General features: G+C 40.3%; 1 protein-coding gene across 2 annotated transcripts in view; it reads left to right on the top strand.

Annotated features, from left to right (window-relative positions):
- GNAS (GNAS complex locus) overlaps positions 1–25319 on the top strand; it is a 118647-nt gene that overhangs the window by 76032 nt on the left and 17296 nt on the right. For both annotated transcript variants that reach the window (XM_072350043.1, XM_072350044.1), the window contains exons 3-5: positions 1302–1356; positions 1438–1557; positions 13548–13645. In XM_072350043.1, the coding sequence (XP_072206144.1) occupies positions 1302–1356; positions 1438–1557; positions 13548–13645 (273 nt within the window). The remainder of the gene's footprint in view (positions 1–1301; positions 1357–1437; positions 1558–13547; positions 13646–25319) is intronic.

The raw sequence follows: 25319 nt of genomic DNA, 5'->3' as shown, positions 1-25319 counted from the left end.
TGTTCTGCACTCTTGGTTGGTGAATATGTTTTCAGTTTTGTTTTGTTGGTTGTGAATAATTGCAGAAAGGAAAAGGTGATAGAAAGCATTTACAGTATGAGTAGTTAATTAGGTGAGCTGAGATTTAGAAGCTGTACTCAGCAAATTGGAAGTGTGACCATTACCTTTTAAAGAATAAAGAAGCATAATGTTGTAGTTTGGAGCCTTTGAGATGCTGTTCTGGAAAATGTGAGTTTTCAAAATAAATAATATTGGAAATAAATGATGTGTATTTAAATAACACAAGTGTTTTGCAGAACATTTTGATGAGATTAGAAGATCAGTTGGATGATTCAGGGTTGTTGTCCTTTTGTTTTGTTTCAATAACTTGGCTAATCTGCTTTACCTCAAAGCAGTAACATTATGTTGTGCGTAGCAAGAAATGAATAATGTAAAAGCTTCGTCCCAGTTCTTTATGTGAAGTTCCAGTTCCTGGACTTAATACCAGCCGTACCTCCAGGAGGTGAATGCCTGGCTGCTCCAGGCTTGTGATCAGGCATTTCTTTTGATGGTACTATTTAGCATTGGGAACAACTACTGTCAGAATAACAAAAGGCATGCAGTAAAACTCCTCACAGGTGTGTTAGGGGCAATAGTTTGTTTGCTTGAGCCTGTTACACATTTTGATTTGGCTGCACTTAATCCCAAATGTTAATGCTCACATGCAGCATTCAGACTGGATTTCTAACCTACAGTTGTGCTTGTGGCTGAAAATAATTGTACGTATTCACTTTAGTGCTTTATTATTTATTGTAGGCTTTATGCCCAGGCTGTTGGGATGTCTGTGTTAGGTTGAGTTCCCTGCTCTGGCTTTTTTGCTGACATCGTTTTCATGTTTGGTTTTTTTTGTGTGTGTGACACTCAGTGTGCTCTGCTCTCCTTTCACTTATTTCTACTTACAGTCAATTACTCTTTTTTTTTTAATTATTATTTCTTTCCTATTAATGTTTTCTAAATATCTTTTAGATATTTCTAGTATTTTGTATGAAAATGAATCAAGATTGCAAATGTTGCAGGAAGTCTTGGTTGCTGTCAAAGACAACAGTAATGTTTATGTATCATTGAATGTCCAGTTTTGGAAACAAATAGATGTTTACTGTATAAGTAGAGATTTGAGGTATTTAATCAGAGTCTCTACCAAAATATCCAGTACTGAGGAAATTTATTCAGTGTTAACAATATAGTTAGAATTTTTCATGTTCTGTTTCAAAAAGATGCTTTGCTTTTATGGTCTACAAATTTAATAATGTATTTAATTACAGGGAAAAGAAAATGAAAATTCAGGATATTAAGAACAATATTAAAGAAGCTATAGAGGTAAGCATACAAGCTGCTATTGTTAACTATTCACAGTTAGGTGTATAGACACGTTTTGCAATGTTCTTTACTTTTCTGCAGACAATAGTGACAGCAATGGGCAACTTGGCGCCTCCAGTTGAACTAGCCAATCCGGAGAACCAGTTTCGAATCGACTACATCTTAAATTTAGCTAACCAGATAGACTTCGATTTCCCACCGGTAAGTAAATAACCCTCATTGGCTGCAGTCGTGCTTTTTGGCAAATGGTTATTTTTCACTGCACTTTAGTAAATACTTAGAAAAACAGTGAACTGGTCTTCAGGAATTATTACAGCAGGTATTGTGAGTCAGTGCTGATTAAAGTGTACAGCAACATGGGTAGAGCGTTCAGGTCTGTGAACGCAGATGTCCTTGTCTCCTTTCTTATGCTCTATTGCAGACATCACCTGCAGTTAAGAAGAGCAGTGCAGGCAGTGATGTTTGGGTCTTTGCTCCACCCAAAAAGAGGGGAGATGTGCGCAGCAGCCAATTGCTAATTAGCTGACATTTAGTGATACTGTATTTCTCTCTTTTGGAAAAATAGTAGGGTTTTCTTGCTGATTCAGATGTTTTCTGACAGCTGTGTCAGCCAGACTTTCTGCAGAGGTTCCACGTACTGTGTCCTTGCCCCAGCCCTTGCCAGTCCTAGTTAATGATTCTAAATCCCAGCAGCCCCAGAGTAAATGCAGAAAGTATAATTACTTGTTTGGTGGTGTAACTTTGTGCCTACTCACTATGATTAGTTCCTACTGTATCTGTCTCAACCAGGCAAGCGACAGAAACCCATGAAAATACAGTCTGTGCTTACTGAACTCTTCAATACTGAGATATTACTGTCATTAATTGCCATGAAACATCTTATACTTGCAGTAATACAGGAGTGTGTCACTTTCTGTGTTATGTTCCAATGAGGGTAGAAATCATTGATATATCAAAATCAGGGATCCATTTACACCGTGGTTTTGTTTCCTGCAGTAGTTGGTCTCAGGTTCTCAAAAGGAAAGTGCAAGTGCAAACAGATGTGGGATAGTTTGCAGCGCAGCAAGGTTTCTGTAACTGGTTTATAAACAGTACTGAACAAGCTAGTCTGTGAAGCAAGTTACCTTTTGCAACTGCTGCTGCTTCTGGGAGCTTAACTGCTTCAGTCAGCCTTTATTACAAGGAGAAAAACAGCTCAGAATTAGCTTTGTGTACAAGGCAAAAGTAATATGCTGTTAGCATTGTGAGTGTTGCTTTGTGTTAGCAATGAGCAGGCACAGAAAGATGGATGGAGGGAGGAAGTCTGTAGCACACAGAATGTAATATTAATCATTTTAGGACCATGTTATAATTTTACCTTAAGAAATCCTTAAATTAAGGCATTTTGAGATTTCTCCTAAGATACCTGTTTGATAGTTCTCGGTGTTATTTGCAGGAATATTTGGTCAGCTTATTGAAGATCTCTCTGCCAGTTGGACAAAGAATTTTGCACTTTAAGGACAGTGTTAGGAGAATATTTGAGGCAAAGAACAGCAGCTCTGTACTCCATCCTGCACGCTTTTGAGTTGGCCAGGTGCCTGCAGCTCTCCTGCTGCCCATTGTCTCATGATAGTTCAGTTTGCGATCCGTAACAGTGCTGTGACAAGTTCCCGTGACCTGTCTCTAACTGAAATACTTCTTCTCTCGTCTCCTCTATCACAGAGTTGTTTCTTCAGTTCAGTTGGAATACACTGATTATTTTTTTTTCTTTCCCCTGAAAGGGCTAGTTGTATAGAAGTAAGGGAGCAAGCCAGGCAGGTATGTGCTGGATATGTGTGTTGGTTTAATTCATATCAAATGTGCACTGAAGATAAATGAGGAGCTCTGACATTTCCTATTCAGTTTCAGTCTGAATCAGAATATATTTTCAGTTCAGTGATGGCTGGGGCTGTTTCTATTTAGCAAAAATATTTTTAATGTGTTTCTTCAAAGGAAACCCAAAACAGACAGATTTGCCCTCAAGTTTTTTTTTTTAGGAAAGTAAAGTAATTCTTAAATGCAGCTCAGGAAGTTCTCTTTTTACTCCGAGTGCTGTTTTTAATATGAAAATAAATATTCCATATCTTTTATTTCCGGTAACCTACAGAGCAGCAAGCCCTTCCAAATCAAGTGAAGGCCTTCTTGTATTGTATTTACTAGTAGGGAAGTGTGTGTCAACAGCCTGGCCATATCTGATTATAGAATTGGGCTAACTTACACTGATTAGCAATAGCCTGAGGTTCTCATAAAACAAAGTTGTTGGTTATTTTTTCTTTAGCAACTGCAATGATCAGTACTATTGCGCTTGTCTGTTCTTTTACGTTTGCAATGCATTCTGAGATCCTTGGATAGGAGAGACAACAAAGTGGACTGAGGTTCTGAACGTAAGTCATCAGCTTCTGTGACTAGATGATGTCTGGTGTTTTTATGTGCTGTGTTGCTGTGTAAAGTAGTAGATACACGCTTACCGGGTCTATAAATAATTGCAAGTCCAGTGAAGGCTCTTTGGAAGTGTGTAGGATGACATGAAACTTGAGGAATAACTGTGCTCCAATAAAACTGGGTTTGCTTTCACTGAGCAAAGGTACTGTGTTAAATTTTTAAGCCCTGAGTCTACAGAAGTTTAGAAATCTGTTTAACTTCGGCTAGTTCCAAAATTAAATGGCATTAAGAAGTATTTCATAGGTAACTGTTTGTAAGGTTGAGGTTTTAAACGTTAGCCACTGGTTTAGAAGTAGGATTGTTGGTTCCTTCTGCCTTTGATGATTATGTAAGCTTCTATTTATCTGATTTTTTAGATTGTCAGAATGTAGGTTATTGTTCTTTGATACAAGAAGAACTGAACTTGCATTTTAATTATGTATTTTAAATCAGGTTGAGATCTAGAAATTCCCTAGATGCCGGCTCTCAATGCATAGTAGCAGACATACATAATCCCTGGGTACCACTATAAAAATAGTGCTGACTTAGCTATAGATTAATTAAAAGCACTTTGAAAGAGATATCTTTTTTTTAAGTGGAAATAGCCTTATGTTAGTTACATGTTATATGTAAGGAAGTCTTGATTATCCAGTCTCTCCTCCAGAACTCTCTGGCAGGAGAGTTTCATCAACTGGCAGCTAAAACTTTTCCTATATAACATACTAATGCAGGAGGAGGAAGAGGGATTTTTGAGCAAGGTTTAGCAGCAGGTAGTGCTGTATGTTTTGAGTTCTATAACTTTTCTCTCTTCCATTTTCATGGGGAATCGTATTTCAACTGTTATGAAGACGTAACTTTCAGTGTTATATTTGACACTGATCTTCTGTGCTGTAGGAGGAATATGATGATGATAGGTAGAAAGGACACTCATGTACAAAGGAGATGTTGTTTAAAGGCTGTGAGTACCTAAGATACAAAGCCTTTTTGATCCCATTTTAAATACCCACTCCTCTTTTCCTAAGCATTAATTCAGAAAGCTCTCCAGCAAGCAATGCGCTGAAATGGAACCATAGTTTTGTATTCCAAAATTTCTTTCCCAACCGAAGAAGGTCTTTAGAATGAGAGGCCTCATCCTTACATATGCTTGAGGCTTAAATGAAGAAGTTTAACATGCACACCAACATGTGTGTTTGTAGTTACCTGCTGTGCAGGTGGGACTAAAGTTTCCTGGTAGGAAGGTTCAGTGTGAAGTGAAAGGCAGAAGAAAGGAAAGATGTGGGTGCTTTAGAGTGTGATGGTTGTGTTAGAGGTCTGGCTCTAGGACTGAAAGAAAAACTTTTGTAGTCTCATATTCTGATTCTTCTCTTCATCTGTGGCTCCATCTGTTTGCTTTGCAATTTTTGACTTAGAGGAAATATTTGTCATTTGCGTAGCATTGTGTAACATTGAATTAAAAAACACAACTCAAAAATCTTGTTGGTGCAGTTAAGTGGTAGGCTAAACATTGCCTCTGAAACTAAAAAAATGGTGTTTTTTGGAGACAGTAATTCATCACACTTGGTATTAAGCAATTAGATTTCTGGAATACAAATAGTAGCATATTGGGAAGGGGAAAGAGGAGTACTGAAAGGAATTCTGTCCACACAGTCATGCTGGTGATTTGAAGTATTGCAATATTTAATAAATCAAATTGGTAGTTCCTTTAGAATGCCTTCTGTGCTATGTCAGTGCACTGAGTGCACCACGGGCAAGAACCTAGAAGCAGATGTTCTGAGAGCTCTTGTAGCTGGGGATCCAGTCTGTCTTGTCTTCAGTGTGTTTTCAGCAGTTTCTGAAGTGTCAGTTACTTAAAGAAACTTCAGCTTGGTGACTGACCTGGTAAAATCTGGAAAACCTTTTTGCTGTAGTAAAATTAGCAAATCCAGTGTAAGAAACTGCAATGCTAATCAGATCCATGTAATCTATTGTTAATATGGATAGCACTGATAAATATTGCATGCAGTGTTCTATTGGCATCACTGGGAAACGTATCCTTGCTAAAATGACAGGACATGAAAAGACGAAGCCTTGCCAGAAATGTCTAGCCTTGTTGGTGTGATTGAGCACTGAGAACAAGAGAAAGATCGTGCTTTCTGTGGAGAGGTACTGAAAGCAGGACTCTTTATCTAAAAGGCTACACTGCCAATTTTTTAATGAAAGATTATCTTTTTAAGGAGGACCATCGTCATTGCCTTTATTAATGCTGGGTTTTTATCATGTGATTAAGTTGTCACTGGCCAGCATGATTAGTTTAAGCAAGGAAAAAGGAAGTTAAACTGAAAAAAAAACACCCAAGTTAATCAAACCAACTCAGCTGAGATAGTGGAAGGATTTAATTTTAATCATTGAGCTGACTGTAATTCTGCATTAGTTAAAGCCTTAGGAGTCAGGCAGAAATCTTTCTGTATCAGTGCATTCGTATGAATCTGTATGCCCACATGTGATGACTGCTACTGGGCATGTGTCTTAAGATTATGCCATAGTAAATAATGTTTTAAAAAAGAAGTAATTTGCAGATGGAAACCTGAAATAACTGTGGCACTGCTGTGGTGTATGCTTCCATAGATCCAGGGAAATGGATCTAGAGAAGAGATGGGATAGTTTTTAGGGTGTTGGTGAAATTGTCTGCAGGTTTTTGGTCCCTGTTTATTTTTTATTACACTACGCCATTGTAGTTATTTTGGATCTGCCGCTGCCAGCACTGCTGAATGGTTTTATTATGGTTTCTGAGTGGTGTCTTTGAGGCCTGGTGTTACCACACACCAGCCTCGGCCTCAAAGCCAGCCTCACATCCCGTCTGCCCACAGCCAGCCCGGCCCTCTGCCCACCACACTGCCGTGTGCCACTCTTCCTTGCACCAGAAAAACCTCCTCGGGTCCCCCCAGTAAATCACAGCATTGAACCACTCCATGTTAAAAATAACCCCAGCAACCCTTACTCCTTCTCTCATGTATTCTGGGGAGGTTATTTTTACCTGGAATCAGTTTCAGAGGGCTGCTTTACTCCCGTGCACTGTGCAGTAGGAGTGAGGCAATACAAATCGCGTAGTACATTAACGTGCAGTCAGGACAGAGGAGAAGGTGGAAACATTAATGGCAGTGTCTTCAGGAAAAGACAAGAGAGCACAGTCTAAGGAACAAAAGATGTGAACTGGGGTCTGTTCGCTGCTGAAAGTGTTCCTTAATTATGGAGGCAAAATTGCCTCTCCCTACAGATAACCAACCTGATTTGTATCACGATAGATACCTTGTTATTCATATCTAAGTACATCATGGAAGAGGCAGAGAGCTTTTCTGGTTTGACAGCATAACCTACTTTATGAGGTAACAACAAACACGTTGTCTCTAAAGGCAGGTGTTTCTCGTGAGACTCTCTGCATTTGGGCACACTGGTGAGGAACAGGGAAAGCACTTTCTCTGGTGGGTGTAGCTGTGCTGTGCTAGGGAAGTGTGGATGGAGCCTGTTTACCTTGGGTGTCTGCATAGTGTTCTGTGGAATTCTGGTAGCTACCAGCAAGTGAAATGTCTGGACTTGTTTTATGACTTGAAGCAAATCACCTCACTTGTCTTGTGTGCTTTTTTTAGTGCCTTGTGTGTTTTGTCATTTACAAAATACTGGTAATACATCCTGGACATATATTTAAGCATCCTGAGGTGCAAAAGTGTTAGAAAAGGCAAATATGCAAATATACATTGATAATGAAAAGGCATGGAGAGTATTAGAAACAGTGTCAGCAAAGTGGTATGATAGGAGATCTTCAGAGGTATTCTTTACTTGCCTTTTCTGGTACTTGACTTGAAAGATACTCTAAATTATGAGTACCTGTGTATTGAAAGAAAGAAAGAAGTCTCCCTTCTAACTTCTGTGAACAGAAATGAGACAAAACAGAAGGGTAAAGCAGCTTTAATAATTAACCTTGTTTTCTATAGAATGGCTGGTCTCCTGGCTTGCTTGCTGCAGTTCTTCCAGCTACACCTGATTTGGTTCTTAAATGTGGCAGCATCTGCAGAAACAACTCTCTTCTCACCTTCAGTAATCTGAACTTTATTGCCCTTAACAGCAATTTTTAACTGCAGTGAAAATGGGGACGCTTTTGTTTCTTATGCTTCAGTTTGTAATGTGCAACAAACCAAAACACATCTCGAGTATGAGGTGAAGTTGTTACTGACTGGGAAAACTAAAGGAGCATCCATTGAACTCTGCTATGTTTTGACTGAGGTGTTCGTGTAGTTTAGTTAAAACTCGGTATTTCCTCAAATTGGAGAATCCACAATCCAGGACTTCCAGGTGATATTATTTGCAGATCTTTCCTGTAGTGTAGTCATTTTTATTGTATAGAAAATAAAAACAACAAAAACACTTTTACTTTATTATTAATATATTTGATTAACATTCGAAGTAAATCCCAGTGCTTTCTTCTGCATTTGTATTTTTATTGAATCAATTCCCACCATTCCATACTTGTAGGTTCACAAGTTCACATTTAGAAATTCATTTGGAGAAACGATGACTTAATTTCTCTTGATACATCTTCTTTGTTTTCTTCAGAGCAGTCTTGAAGCACAAGAACAGATTAATTCAATTTATGCCGAAGCAGAAGAGCTGTCAGCTGAATTGAACAGGAAATAGGCGTAAATTTAATCTAGAAATTCTTAAGCATTTTCTGGTTTTAATCACAGTGTGACACTATCACAAAATATTGGTGTGTGCACAGATGAAATAGAACTTCACCTGTGAGCCTGCTTGGTATTGCTGTGGCTTGACAGTCATTTCTGTAATGGTCTATATTAAGATTGGGCAATATAGTAAATGTGCACATTGCCCTGTGGATGTAGTTTTGGTCATACAACAAAACTACAGTAGAGCCTTCAGTAGAGTCCCACCTTCCAGCAAACCAGCAAGTTGTCAGGGTTTTCAGCTTGCCTTTGTGCCAGTACAAGCCCTCAAAAGCCTTCCAGGTTTTCATTTCTGCTTTTTTGTTGTGGTAGGACCAATAAAAGCATCTCAAACTGAGAGTAACGCTGGCTTTTCCTTCTTGGGATCTAAATATTTTGTTCATTGCTGTCTTCCCAAAGGGGTTTTCTTCGGTTCAGGAAAACTGGCTAAATGAAATTCATTTCAGTTTGTCTGTAATATCAGATGATGGGGGAGAATTCAGGTTGGATGTATAAAAAATAGCAATCCTTTTTATGCACATCGCTGAACTATCATAGTGTAACACTCTCGGAACGTCAGGGATGTTCAAATGATTTCAGAAGTTCTAACAGCACCCTTCTGGAAAAATGCTAAATTCTGGGTGTAGCTTAAGAACGTACACAAGCTGTACATTGTAGTAATGCATGTGCATTTCTACTTACATGTATTAAATGACTGCTGTCTTTGACACAAGTGAAAGCACGAACTTTTACAAAATCACATTTCATGTGTTAGTTTTGCACACTGTCTGTTGGTTTTAACCACATCTTTTTTGGTTCTGTGAGGAATGTGAAAATTACTTAAGAACCCCAAACATTTCATCCTTATTCTTCTTTCTAATGAAGAACTATTGATAATAAGACTAAGTCCTTGCCGAAAATATCTGACTCAGTTACGAGAAGTGCTGAGTACTGTGGCCTCTCCCAAAGAGTTCTGTATTCAGCTCTGGACGTATGCCAGCAACTGGAGAATATCTTCAACTGTTTGTAGGTATGCATTTCCTTTGTGATATCATTGGCATATTTTCCCTAAAATAGCAAGCAATAGTTAACACTTGTTCGCACCAGCAGGAATGCAGATGTTTCCCTGTTCAAGTAAGTGGCTTATTAAACTGTCCTCTTTGACACATTTTTAACACACTGTAGAATCCGTGCCCAAACACAGGAAGAATGGCAGGACACCATTGGCTTCCTTGGCTGAGTGGCCTTACAGTCAGTCATAAGTGCTTGTTTTCAGATATGAACAATGACAAACAAATCCATTTGTTATGTATTTATCCTGAAAGGAGAAAATCAACCTGTTCACTTTGTAGTGGAATGCAGCACTGTGGCCTTGTGTTACTCCAATACAGCTCATAGGGAATGCAGAACCATCCATCTGTCCTGAAAGTAAAGCAGATGTTGTCCAAGATATAATTTTACATTTAGAAGCTGGTGTAGTTTGACCTTTAATCATTAGGTTTTAAGTGGATGACATATTTAAAACTCTTATTATGAAATGAGTAACTTCATGGGACACTGAACTTTGCCCAGGAACTGAATCCCGGTTTTAACCACAACATTGTGTAATGGTTGCACACACCTTTTAGCAAGTAGGTTTTTTCAGTGGCATTGACTTTTACTGAAGGCAGTAAATAAGCTGCTCTGCTGACAGATCCACCCTATATTTTACAAAGAAAAGGTAGTGTCGTATGTCCATGCTAAGGTTCCTGTGGACGTGGTGTCACAGTTGCAATAGCTGTGCCAATGCTTTTCCCTGCCAACATCCTAATGCCTATAAAACATTGCTTCATAAACATTTTTTAAAAGTCTCTTGAGTATTTGTATATTTGGAGGGAACAAAACCACGTAGACGGTATGTCCAGTTTTTCTCTTTCATTTTCTACTAATATTTTATCCTTTTAGAATATCTCTCAAAAATGAATCTTGGTTCCTTATTTTTCCCAGGCCTGGACTTTATCTCTTGAGGATTATTATTATTATTATTATTTTTAACAACCCCAAATACTTAAAATGTTTGAGTTCTTTAACACCTTCTCTAGTTGACTTTTAAAAATCGCTCATTACCCGCTGCCATTTATTTTATTCATTGAAGTTTTCTATCACAGTAGGATTTTAACTTGGTCAGGCTGTGCATCGCCCTTTTCCTGCACCAGGATTGCATCTGGTTTCCACTGATGTTGCCTCTGAGGTCTGATTGCATTCCTGTAAATGAACGTGGGCAGGTCACAAATGTTACCTTTTGATTCACTGTATGGGGAAACTTTCAGAAGGTGGAGAAGGTGTCCTCTACTAAATAAAACATTAACACTTCAACACGTTTCTTTTCAGATGCGCATGTTGAAGCTTTATGGTGTTATTTAAGCTGTAGTGAGATCCCAGGTTTCCTACAATCAGCAAATCATCATCCTTCATAATTCAGTTGTCAAATGCTGTGGATTGTTTTGGACCTAATGTTTAAATCCCGCTGATGTGGAATATCGTCTCAAACCAAAATGTTATTTAGTGTTACTTGTTTATTTTAGCTGTTTTATTAGGAGTCCCATTATTAGTGCAAAAGAAACCCGTGTTGATGTGGCTGTAGAGTCTGTATTAGAAAGTGCCAGCAAATGAATCAGTGTTGAGGAAACAAGCAGCAGACATGTAAGGACTCGTTTTCTGGCTATTTCTTTTCAGGAAATTTGCCTGCAATTTTTGGTTAATTTGTTTCCTAACTCATTATTTTTAGAGAGCTCATACAAATTAGACCTCTTTAACTCAAAAAAAAACCAACCCAGAACCTTGTTACTGACTTGATTTTTCTGGTGGCGTCTGAAGCCCTTTTTCCACCTAAATGCTTTACAAATCTTGTGGTTTTGCTCATCTTCCCTGAGAGAACCCCTAGGCCACATTCCATGACTCAGATGGGATGTTGAGGGTTCCTTTTGTTATTCTTCTTCTTAAATATTATTTCAGAATTGTGGTTAGTGTAGGTGTACATTTATTTTTTTTTCCTTTTTGGGGGGAAGGGGGGGCAGGGAATCTGGTTTGGGTCTTTTTTATTTGGTTGAGTTTTCTGTTTTGCTTTGTTTTTGTGACTAGCTAATGTGTCTTACTTCCAAAATCACTAATCTAGTATAACTAGTATAAAGCAACAACTTTGGTATAACAAGTATAAAGTTGAACTTTGTATGTCTGATTCCAGCTTTTCGTTGGTGAGCACCTCTCTCATCTACAGATGTGTAAGTTGGGTCAGCAGCAGTCCCTAATTACGTGAAGATATTTTTGGTGCGGCCTAAAGACAAAAGGTTGCTTTACAAGGCATCTCATATTCGGCCATCACGAGTCATGTAGTTCACTCTGAAATAAACTAATAATAACTATATTGCTTCTTGGTATAATCTGTTGCCCGTTACTTTCTGTAGAAGTGGTTTTGAAATTGGTTTTGAAATGCCAATATAAAGTTCAAAGAATGTGGACTTGAATTTTTTTTCCCAGCCTGCATGGGCAGTTAACAGCCATGTTAGAGGACTGCCTGAGTGCTGCTGGTTGTAGCTCAGATTAGTAGGACAGACATACAGGCAGTACTGGGAATTTTATTACTGATGGGGCCGAACAAGGCAGAAACTCTGATTATTGTAATCCATGTTCTTTTTGGAAGTTCCAAACTGTTCTTGCAGCACAAGTAGGACCTTGTGGAACTATATAACAGTTCTGTTAAACTAAATCCCAGACTTTTTATTATCGATGTGTTTATGGGAGGACCAGGAACTGGATTTACTTTTCATCCCACTTAAGAGTCTGATTGCAGAAACCACTCCAAATATTTTTTTTCATGAGTTATGACAGAGTTGATAAGCTGTTTGGAATAATTGCTTTATTCTAGTTCTCTAATGGAATATCGTAGCTGTAGTAAAAAGCAGAAGAGAAGAAGGACTTCTGAGCCTCATTTTTGTGGCAGTTCAAAGGCTGAGTATCCTACAGATTGTTGGGTCATTGAAGCTGAGTGATTGTCAGATGGTTCAACTCCCCAACTTAAGATCTGAACATTTTTATGTTGCGTTTGTTCCTGTTCTGTGATGTCAACCTCAGCAGTAACGCTCAGAGTGGCTGCTGGTCTTGGCCATGGGCAAAGAATGTGTGAGAATGGGCCTGGAGCACGGATGACTCTGGGCTCAAACTAACTTTGGTTTAAACATGTGAGATTCCAAACCATTCCCTCTTCCTTACTTTCTCTTCCTACTGATTTTTGCTTAGGAAAGGTATTTCCCTCATTGTGCTCTGATACAGTCAAAGGTTGAAGGCCTCCCCAAATACCAAAAAATAGGAAACTTTCAAAGCATTCAATAACCATGATTTTAGAAGTGGAAGAATGAGAACTGAGGACAGGGATTAATATTGCATTTGCTGTTGTTTGTGCGCATTCAGTAGCAATGTAAGTAAGATCAGATTCATGGTTTGTTCATAATTTTTGAGTTTATAATTGTTAAGGTTAATGCCATCACAGTATGAGCTTTGTGTCAATGTATTTTATCTGTAGTTGCACTGTGAAGGAGCAAAGCTGTTGATAGAAGCAGTGCCACTCAAGTGTCTGTGTGGTCCCCAGAGAGCCCCACTAACTTGGAAAATGGAAAACAGTGTAAAACCTAACGATCGTTTTCAAGATTTAAGTAAGAATTACTGAGATCCAGTGTTTCACTGAGGAAGAAAGCAATGTTGACAGCCAAAGAAACATAATATCCTGTGAAGTCTGGAGCTAAAGAGCAACTGTTACCAAATGATATGGATTACTAAAAATGCCAACAGAGTTGTCATTAATAAAAAGCTAACCCCTCTTCCAAGGCTTCAAAATACAGTTGGACTTAGTCAGAGTGCTTGATAGGCAGTTTTTGAAGTCTAAGAAGCTAAGAAAGCCAGTCATCTTCTACAAGATGTTTAATGCTTTTTTGTGTGTGTGTAAAGATGCATTACCATTGCTCATCCTCCTCACATATAACCATTTTTTTTCCTGATAATAAATATATATTTTTTCCCCTTTAGGAGTTTTATGAACACACAAAAACGCTTTGGCAAGATGACGGTGTGAAAGCCTGCTATGAGAGATCTAATGAATATCAGCTGATTGATTGTGCGCAGTAGTAAGTATTGTTTTGTTCTGCTATCTATTGACTCTGAGATACAATTTGTTTTAAACTCCTTTGGATTATCCTGATGCTTCCTTTTCCATGCATTGGAAAATAAGGATTGGGTGCAGTGAGTGCATTTCTACTAGTCAGCCATTCAGAGATCTAGCTAGCTGGTGTTCAGTTCAATGGTAATGTCTACAATGAAAACCTTGCCAGTACTCTGACATAGGCTGACACCAAATTTCCCATTCGTGCCACATGTCAACTTCAGATCCTGCAGCAAATTTTAATGACTTGGAAAGTACAATGTAGGTTTTGCTTTCGATGCAGTTTCTTTATCTGAAAACAAAAATGACAGCAACATGAAAAGTCACCAGGACTTCTGCTTGTTTACCTTGGTGCGCATATCTGAATATGATTTATTCCTTTCTGTTATTTCCACCTCTGCGATAATTAATATTGTCCTGAGAGGGACTGCTGCATGTTTGCAGTTATTTATTACATACAGCAGTACAGTTTGGTTTCGATTTTTATTTTTATTTTTTTAATTGCAGCATGTTTGTGAAAATTGCAGCAATTCCTGATATTTTCATGATGTAACTTAAGAACTGCAGGACTTAAATTTATAAAATTCATTGTTAAGACTGCTCTTTATTCGGTTACACTCTGTTTCTTTTGGAGATATGGAAATAAGTTGTAATGGTCAAGGAAATAGAACCTTCCTCATTTCACATGATGAGGGAGGACTGTGGTTTGTCTGCTGCCGACTCTCATAAGGAACACTTGGTGAAATAAATATTGTAAGGTTCTCTTTTTGTTTGGGTAGGTAGACTTCGAGGTAAATCAGCAATTAGCTCTGTTTGAAGATACCAGAGAGATCATTTTTCTATGGCTTGCTCAGCTCCAGGTCTTTCAAAGGCCCTTTGAAGTTTTGCCATTGTTTCTAGTGTGAATTTGTTTGATGTGTAGCGATGTCTTTTCCATTAGAAGACTAATGTTTGATCATTTGGCATGGATCTCCTCTCGAGTTCATTTGCTACTAAATGAAAAAATATTACAAGGTCTTTGTTTTCTGTCAACTATCCACTAAATTTTGTCTTTATAAGCTGATGGAAGTTGGAAACAGATCACTTTGTTTCTGTCAGTGTTTGGTTATCTCTTAGTGTTTCTGGCTGGTGTTGTTTTCACAGTCATCTTCTGGCACTGGGAGAGATAAGTGTTGCTGAGCACCAGGGTTTGGTTGCGTTGCTCTGTTTTTAGAAGAAGATCAAATTTTGGCCTTCCCTGAAAGCTGAAGTTGCTGCCATTTTTGATTGCTGGATACTGACTTTTTCCATGGATCGAGGGGAATGGCCTTTAGGATGGTTTTACCATCCTGCTCCATCTAGTGGAACGTTGGATGTTACATCACGGTCCACAGAACCAAAATAAAAAGTTGTACATTGCTGACAATACTTTGTTTTTTATTACCTAAGATACCACTGCTGTCTTCTGAATATGTCATTATATGCCATATTTATTCAGTTTGGTTGTAAAGTGTAACGCATTGGCTCCTTGGGAGGAAGCAGACGGACATTTCTTGTCATTTTTGTTGGTAGTTTGTGCCCTTTCTGGCACTTCTGGCCTTGTGCTGCTGGTGTTCTTAATTTGCGTGTTCTGTTATGCAGGGTGTTGTAATGGCAGAATGTTTGCTTGGAGGTGAAGTGCTTTGAAATTCTGTGCTTGTTTTTATCATATTAAATTTTCAAGAGACCTGACAAAAATTGCTTCCAGTTAAACCAGCTGTGATTGATCCTTTGAAACGAACCTCAGGAGCTCGTTCTAAAAACATGCAGCAGAGGCAAAATGTGAAACATTGCTGAGATGTACGGAGTGCGGGCTTTTAATTGGAATGTGCAAACTGCCGCCATTAGAGCTCATAGGAGTTAAGAGAGAAAGCGGAGCAAGTGTTGGAGTTCATCAGCTCCTTCAGAGGCCTTTGTCCTCAGCGTTACCCACTTTTGAAGGTGCCTGTTTGAAACAAGCAAAGCAGGCTTAAAATGGAAAACAGAAAAATAGCTTTTCTCTTTCAAAATCAGCTTCCAAAAAATCCTTTCTCGCTCTTAAAAATTGATTAAATAGTTAAATGTGAAAGGATTCTTAGGCTGGAGAACGGCTTTAACATTCTAAGCAGTGTTTCTTTTTATTGCTCTTTGTAATTTTATCTATTTCTTTCTTTTATTTAATGTTGAAGGGTGATTTCTTAGTGCGAAGCCTGTCTTGTTCAGGAGTCACTTAACACAGGGAGCAAGTCAGGAATTCTCTTAGATGAAAGCAAGGGGGAAATGTCACTTCTGGCTGCTTGTCCTTCGGCAGACAAGTGGGAATGAAGATAATTCCCAACATAGTGTGTTGTATATCTGTGACACGGGTGTCGTTATTAAGATTCTAGCCATTCAGCAATGGTATTGTTTACCTGTTCCTCAGCAGTAGCTGCAGTACTTCATTATGCCTTGCTGCAGCTTTCCAGTGCTTCTTCACATGAAGTCGGCAGTAGCGTTGTCTGCACCTTCTGTTACTCCCTCCAGTCCTACCTGAAGTAGCTCACACTGAAAGCTGTCAGACAGCTACAGGTACCAGCCTGGCTGCTGGATTGCATCTGTGATCACCACAGGTGTAAAGCTGGGAGACCTGAGCAGTAGCCCCATCTATTGGAGAGCCCTTCTGGTATCTCATTCCTTATCCTCAAGCTTACTGGCTTAATAAAAATGTCACTCTTAAGGAACTTGTTTCATTTTGAAGAAGAGCTGCCTCTGCTCATCGTGAGCTTTACTGTACTTCCTGCCTGGGCATATTGTACGGTCTCGAGAGAAAGCAAAGGAGGCTGTTTCCCTTTCTTAGCTCAACTTACTAAGTAATTAGTTTCAATTCTGCTTCTAGAGCAGCATGCTCGGGGAGGCTGTCACCATTTTCTGTCTGTGGGGAATATATTAACTGTGAGGAGGGAGCAGCATCTAAGAGGAGAGCAGATTTCATTGCTCTTGTGTGTTTTGGGGATGTGTATAGAAGAGTCAAATGTTTTTACTGAAGCTGCCATGTGATACTCCTTTTGACTAATAATAAACAGAACACAGAAGTGTCTAGAATGCAGAAAACCCCAAATGGCAGTAAGTGATGTACCGTCCTTCGTATTTTTTACCTGCAGGTGCAGGATTTCATTTTATTCAGAACATGTTACTTAATATTAAGAATTTAGGAGTCGTCTCCACTGCAGTGTGCCAAAACCTGCATGTCAGATCTATGCCTTCTGTCAAGTATAAACAAACATGAACTCTTTGAAGTGCTGTCATTGCTATATTTCAGCCTCAGTTTTCATTGGAGGATCTTTGTTCTTAAAGCCTCACAAATACTCTGCAGGAGCTACAGTTGGAATAAGCAGGATTTCTCCCATACCTATGGGCTGTTGGTGGTATGGAGGCTTGAAGGGCGCCAGCACGGTCCTGTGGGGCTTGGGACAACATCTGTGGATGTCCTGAAGAAGACTGCTTTGATGTCGGTAGCCTTTCAATTAGTGCTGTTTGTAGTGAGTCGTGAGCAAAGCTTGGATGCATAAGCCTCCTAGGGCTCTTCTCTAGTCTTGCAGTTATTAAGCTGTACCCACAAATACTTGATTTTTTGCTTTATCTGGCCTTGGCTTAGCTTGGTTCATTGGCCCCCAGTTTGATTTTTCACTTTGTTTTACACTGCTTTCGCTTTGTATCTCCCAGCTGACGCTTCCTGGTTTTGGCTGGAGTGGAAAAGGAAATAATGTGAGAGACAGCATTTGCAACCCATTTCACACCCTGCACTATCAGGAAGGGCTGGAAGTAGCAGTTGGGAGCCTATTCTCATGCTATTTCCTGCTGGAAAGCCTCGCCGTGCTTTCTCTTGCCGTCTGCCATTTCATGGACAGAGGAAACGCGGGCAGGCTGCTGGTGGAGGTGCAGCGAGCTGTATTTCTTGAACTTCAACACCAGCAGAGCCACTCTGATAGCTTGAAACTGTGCCAGGCTGCTCCAGAAGAGCTTTAGGAGAAGTATTTTTGAAGATGTTTGTTTTTAAAATGCTTATCAAAGAAAGAGGGAGAGTGCAGCTATTAGCTGACTGCCGTGCAGTGCTCCTAAAGGATCAGCAGATGTGGACGTCCTGTTTTCTTAATATCTGATTTGTTAAGGGCTGTAAATTTTTTATGTTTTTATTAAGATTTATGGTGTGTTTTGGTTCTGGATTTGCTGACTTGTAAGAGCAATTAAGAGCCCCGATCTGAGTACTTAATGATTTTCTTCCATGTTGATTTCACTTCACAACAAAGTTCCTTTCAGAGAACGTGCAGTAAAATGTGTTTGCTGAAAGTCTCACCTTTTTAACTAGTGGCTGATTTATCAGTAGTGCTGTTAGTCTGGGGTCTTATTCCTATTTATTACTTATTTTTTCTTTTTACTTTCTCTCCACTCGATGTGTTTTTGGCAGAGCCATTCCCTTCCTCTTCTCCAGCTCTGAGGGCTGCCTCTGAGCACTTCTGTTCAACAGGACAGTGATTTCCCTGGCCTGCATTTCTGGCACATATGAGATTCCTATGGACATTAACAGTTACATTGTTGAACGTTTTTGTGATGAAGAATAATATCCATGTCCCCTCTCACTGATCTAAAGCTGATGAGCTTGCCTCCCACTGCATGAATTCTTTGGCAAGCCAAAGAGTAGACCCTGATTCCTCATTCCTGCTCTTACTTGTAAAACCCACTGTTCCAGAACACTGGCTAGTCCTTGAAGTAGGGTCCCTGTTCCTCTTTATCCTGAGGGAACAGACATTCATGTTCTAAATGAAGTTAAATTCAGGTAGAAGAAAATACAGCCTGAGTTATACTTTTTCCACAGTCCACTGGGATGTTACATGCAGAAAGTGATTGCTGTAGATGATGGGAAGTACAGCACCTCCTGAGTTTGTATGGCTTTAGCAATGTCAGTACCAACAAAAGGAGTCTGAATATTTAGGTTGGTTTATACCAACTGCTCCAAGCATCTGCCTGTTCTTGCTGACTGTCTGTAGCAGGGATGTGTCTGCTGGCAAGTGCTCTGAAGACAGGATTACCTAAATTTAGCCAAAGATGGATTATGAATCCAACACTTTCCCATTGTTGTCACAGCTAATCATAAATTCACAATTTCAACCTACACTCAACCCCAAATAAATTTCTCTGTCTCTGAAACAAATTACATCACAGTATGAAGCCAGATAAAACGAAACTTTCCACTGTGGTGCAAAAACCGCAGCAGCCACTCCAAGTGAGCTCTAAAATTGTCAGTATTACTTCTTGAGGACCCCTTCACCCCATGCTTTCATTGCTCACCTTTGAGCAAAGCAAGGGCCTGGAAGGAGGCTCCTCTGGGGCTGTGGCTGCCAGGCAATGAGGGAATGACTGCAGTGGGCTGGTGCAGCAGGAGCTCGGGCTGTGTTGCTGCAGAAAAGAAATACTTCAAGATGAGAATACTGCCATCAGACTGACCTAAAAAGATATCGTAACACCTGATTTAAGACTTGCTTTGGAAAAAAAGAAATGCATCAGTGTTACTTGAGATAGGAGGCAAGAGAAAATTTGTACTACAAGTTTGAAATTAGGCCAGTGCATTTGCTGGTCCAATGTGAAAGCACCAGGTTTGATCCTCCGTTATTCCGTGGGCTGAAACGCTGCAGATACATCCCTGTGGCCCCAGTGGGAGAGCACTTGGTGCTGCTGACTGACACAGTCTCTGTTTCTCTCTCTTCCTATCGAGCACAGACGTTCTCATAACATGCTGAAGCTGTTTCCTTGCTGAGGTTTTTAATTTAAACTTCTTTTGTCTGAGTGCCTGCCTGCATTTGCAGGTGTTGCTGAATTTATTGTCTTTGATAGACCCCTGACAACGATGTCTGCATTGCGTTGGGTAGAAAAGTAGCAGCGGGCTGAGAACTTTATTGAGGCCATGTGCTTGCATGCAGAGAACATGGTTATAAAGCCTTTACTGCCAAAGGGGCTGGCGGAGAATAAGAACATGGATTAAACTCATGTTAGGTGAATGAGTTTATCAAACTGAAGCTGAATTTAAAGTATCACAGTGTAATTTGTTATAGTGCTGTTTATTGCACTGCCTGTGCTGCAAACTAAATCAAATTTCCTTTAAATCGTATGAAATATTTCTTACAGTGTGTGACTGAGTCCTACATGAACTCCAAGAAATCGCTGACTGATTTCAGGTGTGACTAAGGACAGTTTTGTAGGCAGGCTTTCACTGACAGGTTTTGAGATTTAAAACGCTGCTTTTGAACTGATTGCTCTGTTACGTGTCATACACTGATTTTTTGTATCTGAAACATGTTATACTTCTATATAATTACACTTAAATACAGTTAACAAGGAATCGTATTTGTGTTATGGTACACCAATGAAGTCTTCAAGGACATCTGCAGATAAGGCTAAATTTCAGTGCACTCATCATGCAAGTGAGGGTTTCCAGTATCTGGACCATAATTTACACTTGAAACATATTGGCTGCCCAGTGAATTTTTGGTCAAGGCTGTTAAGTGCCTGGGATACTCCGCAAGATTCCCATTCCCCCAAAGTGCTTTTATAAACTACAGCCCCAGTACCGCAAGCAGCAGGGCACTGTTTGTAGCAAGGGGCTGCAGCTGGGGCAGAAGGGGGCATTCCTGGGGGGTGTATAGCTTTGTGTGGACCTTACGGATAGATTTACGTCTTTGTAATAAAAACAACAACTGCTTAGGCCCGTGTGAGTTTTATACCGATGAAGGTAATGCTTGAGAAGTTGCTAAAGATCATGTCTGGATTGCCCTGTTCACCACATCTGCTGCCAAGGCATCTCAGCTGAGTTACGCTTATTTATGTTCTAAGATCAGTGACTGTCAGAGAGTTAGGTGCCTTGTAAGCCTCGTGTCTGGGAGGTGAGCTCTTCTCTTTGTAAAGAGCTTGACTATTTTTCTTTGGTATTTGTTCCTCACACAGAGCCTCAGCAGTGAGCTGAGCTTTATCCTGTTGAGTCTGCTGACTGTTGTACTGTGATCTTTTCATTTGCTCTGCCTGTCACAATGTGCACGGTGAAGAACAGATGTTGCAGTTAAGGCGTTAAGTCTCGGTTCTTTTCCTGGCTTTGCCCTGAATGGCCTCTGCCCACTGCTGCTACTGGAGCACTTCACCACTCACCTCTTCCCCAAGCCCAACTGCTTTAGGATCCATGTGTTCTGTTACAGGAGAGCAGACTTGATGCAGCTTCATTTCCCCACTTGTTAATTGGTGCAGCTTTTTTTCTTGAGGAAGACAGAAGTTCCTATCAGCGAATCCTTGGATGATTTTGGAGAGTGTGAAGTATTAAATGAGAGAAGGATGTTGTTGTTCAGGCTTTTGTGATAATGATGAAGTACTGTGGTATCATCAAGTGTCTTGGAGGCCTATTTAGAGAGAGTTCTGGAGAAGAACATGTCAGGTTGTAACTCATTTTATTGTGATTTATGTGAATCATCCTGTAAATTTATGAATATCCATATGCTTCATGTTGTGGATTCCCTCTCAGAGGATGAGATCCTTGGCCTTTGCCTTTGGAGTGCTTCACTGTCCACCTGTGTTCCGTGGAGCTGAGTTACTCTAGGATCCATTCTGTTAGCAAAGAGCGTTTTCCCAAGCTCTCTTCAGGTACAGTGAGCTCTGTGTTTTCCTTCCAACATTCTCCTGTTGTGTGTGGGATGCTGAGCAAGGAGTGTCCCTTGTCTGTAAGGAGGGTGACTGGGGACAGGCAGGGAAGGACAGGGCACAGCAGGGCTGGACGGGTCAGAGCAGCACAGCTTTTATTAAAATAAGTAAATAAATATATAAAAATCCACCCTAAAAATAGAATCCTGGCCCTCAACCAGTTCATAGGATCAGAAAGGTGTTGAACCGTTTCCCAGTTTCAGTCTGATTGGAACCAAGCCTTACCAGACTCTTGTGAAGCTGTAGCTCCACCGCTGCTTAATTGCTTCTTGTTTTGAAAGATAATTAGGAACTTTATTTTAAAATAGTAACTTTAGCATTCAGTCCATTAAATTTGTCACCAAGATATTTTTACTGGACTCCCAGCTGTTTTCTTATTGGAATTGTGAACTAAAAATAGGTAGGATTTTTGTGGTTGTGAGCAGGGGCTGCTGGTACTGTACTTCCATTTCAGCTCCTAATGATGTGAAGTGTGTTTGTTTCCTTCAGAGCTTTCTTCTGGGCTGTTTGAGAAGGTCCCGCTAATTACCCCAAACCTGTGCGATGTGGTTTTCTGATAAAGCCGTGTGTTGGTAAAGAGTATGAAACTGATTTCCCTCAAGACAAATGAAAGATCAGTGCTACACCCAGTACAGTTCTATTCTTTCATCGAACTGCAAGACTTGTTTGCAGTAATTCAACAAATACCTTTAAAAACAAACAATAACGAGAGGTGCAGTTTACCCTCTTCGTTTGGTTCTCATGAGTAGCTCCTTTGTTGTATGTAATGAAAATCACAGTGTAGATTGTGAGATAAAGTGACAATTACCGTGTTTATATTGTATGAAACTTTGTGCTTTTTTGAAACAGAACTCTGTAATTATCCAGATCTATACAAGCACTTGTTGGTTTTATACGTACGTGGATTACAGGGCAAATAAGGTTCTGGTATCCTTCCTTAAACAGTCTATGTTCTAAAATCTGAGTTGTTTCACATGTATTCCTAACATCCTCAGTGCAACGTTGGATGTGCAGAAAGCTGAGATGGGTTGGAGTTAGACACAGCTGTGTCTGTGCTCACACCTTCTCCCTGAACAGTCACTTCCTGGAAATCAGCCACGCATCAGAAAAATGTCTTTCTTCTGTCATCGTGTCAGCTGTGGTTGTTTCGTTTCTTCCTTGGGATGCTCTTTGTAACTCCACTAATCTTGCGTAACTCACACTTAGGAAAGTAAGGTAACAGGAGGGAGCTGTGCTGCAGAGCAGTTTGGGGTGGTGGCTTTTCTCCTGTTTATAAAGGCTTGGTGTGTTTGGAGCCACAATCAAGAAAGTTAGTGACCCGAATGTCAATTATATCAGCCTTCCTCCCCCCACTCTATTGTCTTTAAACAGAGAAGTAGAAAATCTTAAGACATGTTAATAAAACGTAGGTTTCTCTAATTGAAGTAGACTCAATCAAAGGAGGGGATCTTTTGACGTGCAGGATATGCTTGTGTGCAGAAGTACGCCAGTTGTGTTCCCTTAGAAGCTGTATTTAGATGCACTGTAAATTCTAGAATGACTGATCAGTGTCACAATCTTTTACATTTTCTCACCTACTTGTTGGCATTCTGCTCTGTGTCCTTCCTGTGCGTTCATGTGAAGAAGGTAGCTGTAGTTTTACAGGCTGAAGCTGTAGGTTCTAAACATGGATGGTACAAGGGAGAAGTGCCGTGTGAGAGCCCTGCCGCTGGTTCTGGCCGCACCAATCAGCACAGGGCAGCTGGTGTGTTCAAGACATGGTGAAAATGTCTTGCTGGCAAATACAGAAGAATGAACAGGAAATTGCTATTTTTAGTAGTTGCGTGTTATTAGCTATTGTACAACATCTCAATTGCTGCACTTAGGTACCCTTTCTTGTGGTGAATCTAGTAATTCACAGCTGGGTAGAGGAAGTGGAGTTACAGTGCTGCAGCGCGATAAAAGTTGTCTTTCACACAGACACAGTCTCTAATCATTATGGCCATGTGTAAGCAGGTGATACACTGCAAGTCATGGAAGACCACACCTATTTTTTCTCCAGGAACAGTGAGTTTTCTCTCTAGATTTTCTCCCATTCTGCCCCACCTGATTTCAGTCTCTTCCACCTCCCAGTTCTTGCTGCTGTTCTTAGTGCAAGCCGTGAGCCGGAACTCTAATTATAGTAATGCAGAACAAATGGAAATCCTGCAATTGTCTTCTGCATTTCAAGTTGCATAGCATCTAGTTACAGGTATCAGAGCTGTAGGTGAGCCAGCACGGACTATAGCTGGGTCATGAGCATTACAGTACCACTGCCACGTGCCCGCGCTTCCTAGCAGTTTTGAAATGTATATTTATTGCCAGAGAAAATTTTTAATCTGATAATAATTTAGGTTTAAGATTTCAGCCATTTAAAATGCAAACATGAGACACTGCCCTCTGCAGACAAAGTGATTGTCAAGGTACGTGCGTGTTCTCTACTGAAATGGCTTTAAGCTGTCCTGTGGGATGAGCAGTTTGTGGAACATGGATGCCCAGCATGGACCTGCAGCTTGGCCTTCCCCTCCCCAGGTAGCTGCTGCCCGCAGTGGCAGGGCTGAGGTGGGGAGGGACGGCCGCCCACCCGTGGTGCTGCAGTGAGCTGTTATTCTGAGCTTTGTGAAACGTTCTTTCCAGTGTAATAAGGTAATTAATGATGTCAGCATGCACAGCATCGGTGGAGTTTCAGAATTAGTGCTTGCTGGGATGAAATAGTTTTCCACATCTCAGATGCGTTTGTTTCACACTACCTGCATAGGTAGGGTTCACAGCACTGTGTTGTATTGATTCATGACCATCATGGCTCAAATCCTCGCCCTCCCATTTGCTCCCACTTCCTGAGAAAAGAGTGGCTAACACTGGGAAATTGGCAGCAATTAGGCAGAATTTTGTATAGTGCACCATAGAGCGTGGAGGATGAATTTTGTTCTGCACTGCCTGAATTTGCAGAGAACTTTAGAGGAGGTGGATGTAAGAACTCGGAGCCTGGGCCTTTCTGACTCTGTGGCCCCTCTGAAGCCTGTCCAAAAGGATTCCATTTGGATGCTGAGTCTGCAGCTGCAGTTCACAGGTGTCACCAAACCAGCACCCTTAGCACCTGCCCAGCCTTCCGTGTTCTCCTCACCGTAAGGTCCAGTTTCAAGATAGAGGTAGTCATTCTGCTGTTGGTGGGTTTTAGAGTTGTAATGCTTAAACAGTTCTGCTCTATGAGTAATATGTTTAGTAATCATTTAGGTAATTAAAACAGTTTTATATAGCTGTAATAACTAGATTCAATAAAGCTAGCGTAAAAGAACAAACTTTACCTGAAGCAACTGTGTTATCACTTCCTCATGATAGCATTGTCTTAAGTTAGAAGCTATTTTTAGAGTCCATCCAGATTTTCCCTTCACCTCCTTTTCCCTGAGCACTCACCCAACAGCCTTTTTTGCACATGCGCAGCCGTCACCCCCCATCTCCATGCTCTCACTCCAGGCCTTTCTTTGTTCCACTTTTTGCAGCTCCTGATACCTGAGCAGTCAGTAAATTACAATAGAAATCCTCTCTGTGCCAAAACCAGCAGACATGGCTTTTGGCTAAGGGAGAAAATAGGCTGAAGTTGTGCCTTGTCAGGGCTTTTAGTTTTCCTGAACACACTTCAGTTCTACATTCTCTGCTTCTTTAGTCTGAAAAGCACATGGCCTGGAGAAGGTTGTGTTAAAAAACGTTTGAAAGTGTTAAAATACATTTTGTAAATATAAGGAGTATTCTACTTTCTGCTTTGCAGACGTTTTAATGGGTAGAGCTTTTGACATCATTTGTAAGGTCTCGTAGTTTCCTTCTGGTCTGGGGAGATGAGATTTGAAGGAGTTTGTATTTTTTTTAATTGCAATTCTGCTTTAGGAGAAGTTGAGTAGAGATGGCAGCTC

The sequence above is a fragment of the Excalfactoria chinensis genome, chromosome 15 (assembly GCF_039878825.1).
Source record: "Excalfactoria chinensis isolate bCotChi1 chromosome 15, bCotChi1.hap2, whole genome shotgun sequence".
In the NCBI taxonomy this organism is placed as follows: Eukaryota; Metazoa; Chordata; class Aves; order Galliformes; family Phasianidae; genus Excalfactoria; species Excalfactoria chinensis.
The sequence above is the reverse complement of the archived record's forward strand: the minus strand, read 5'-3'. Positions and strand labels throughout refer to the sequence as shown.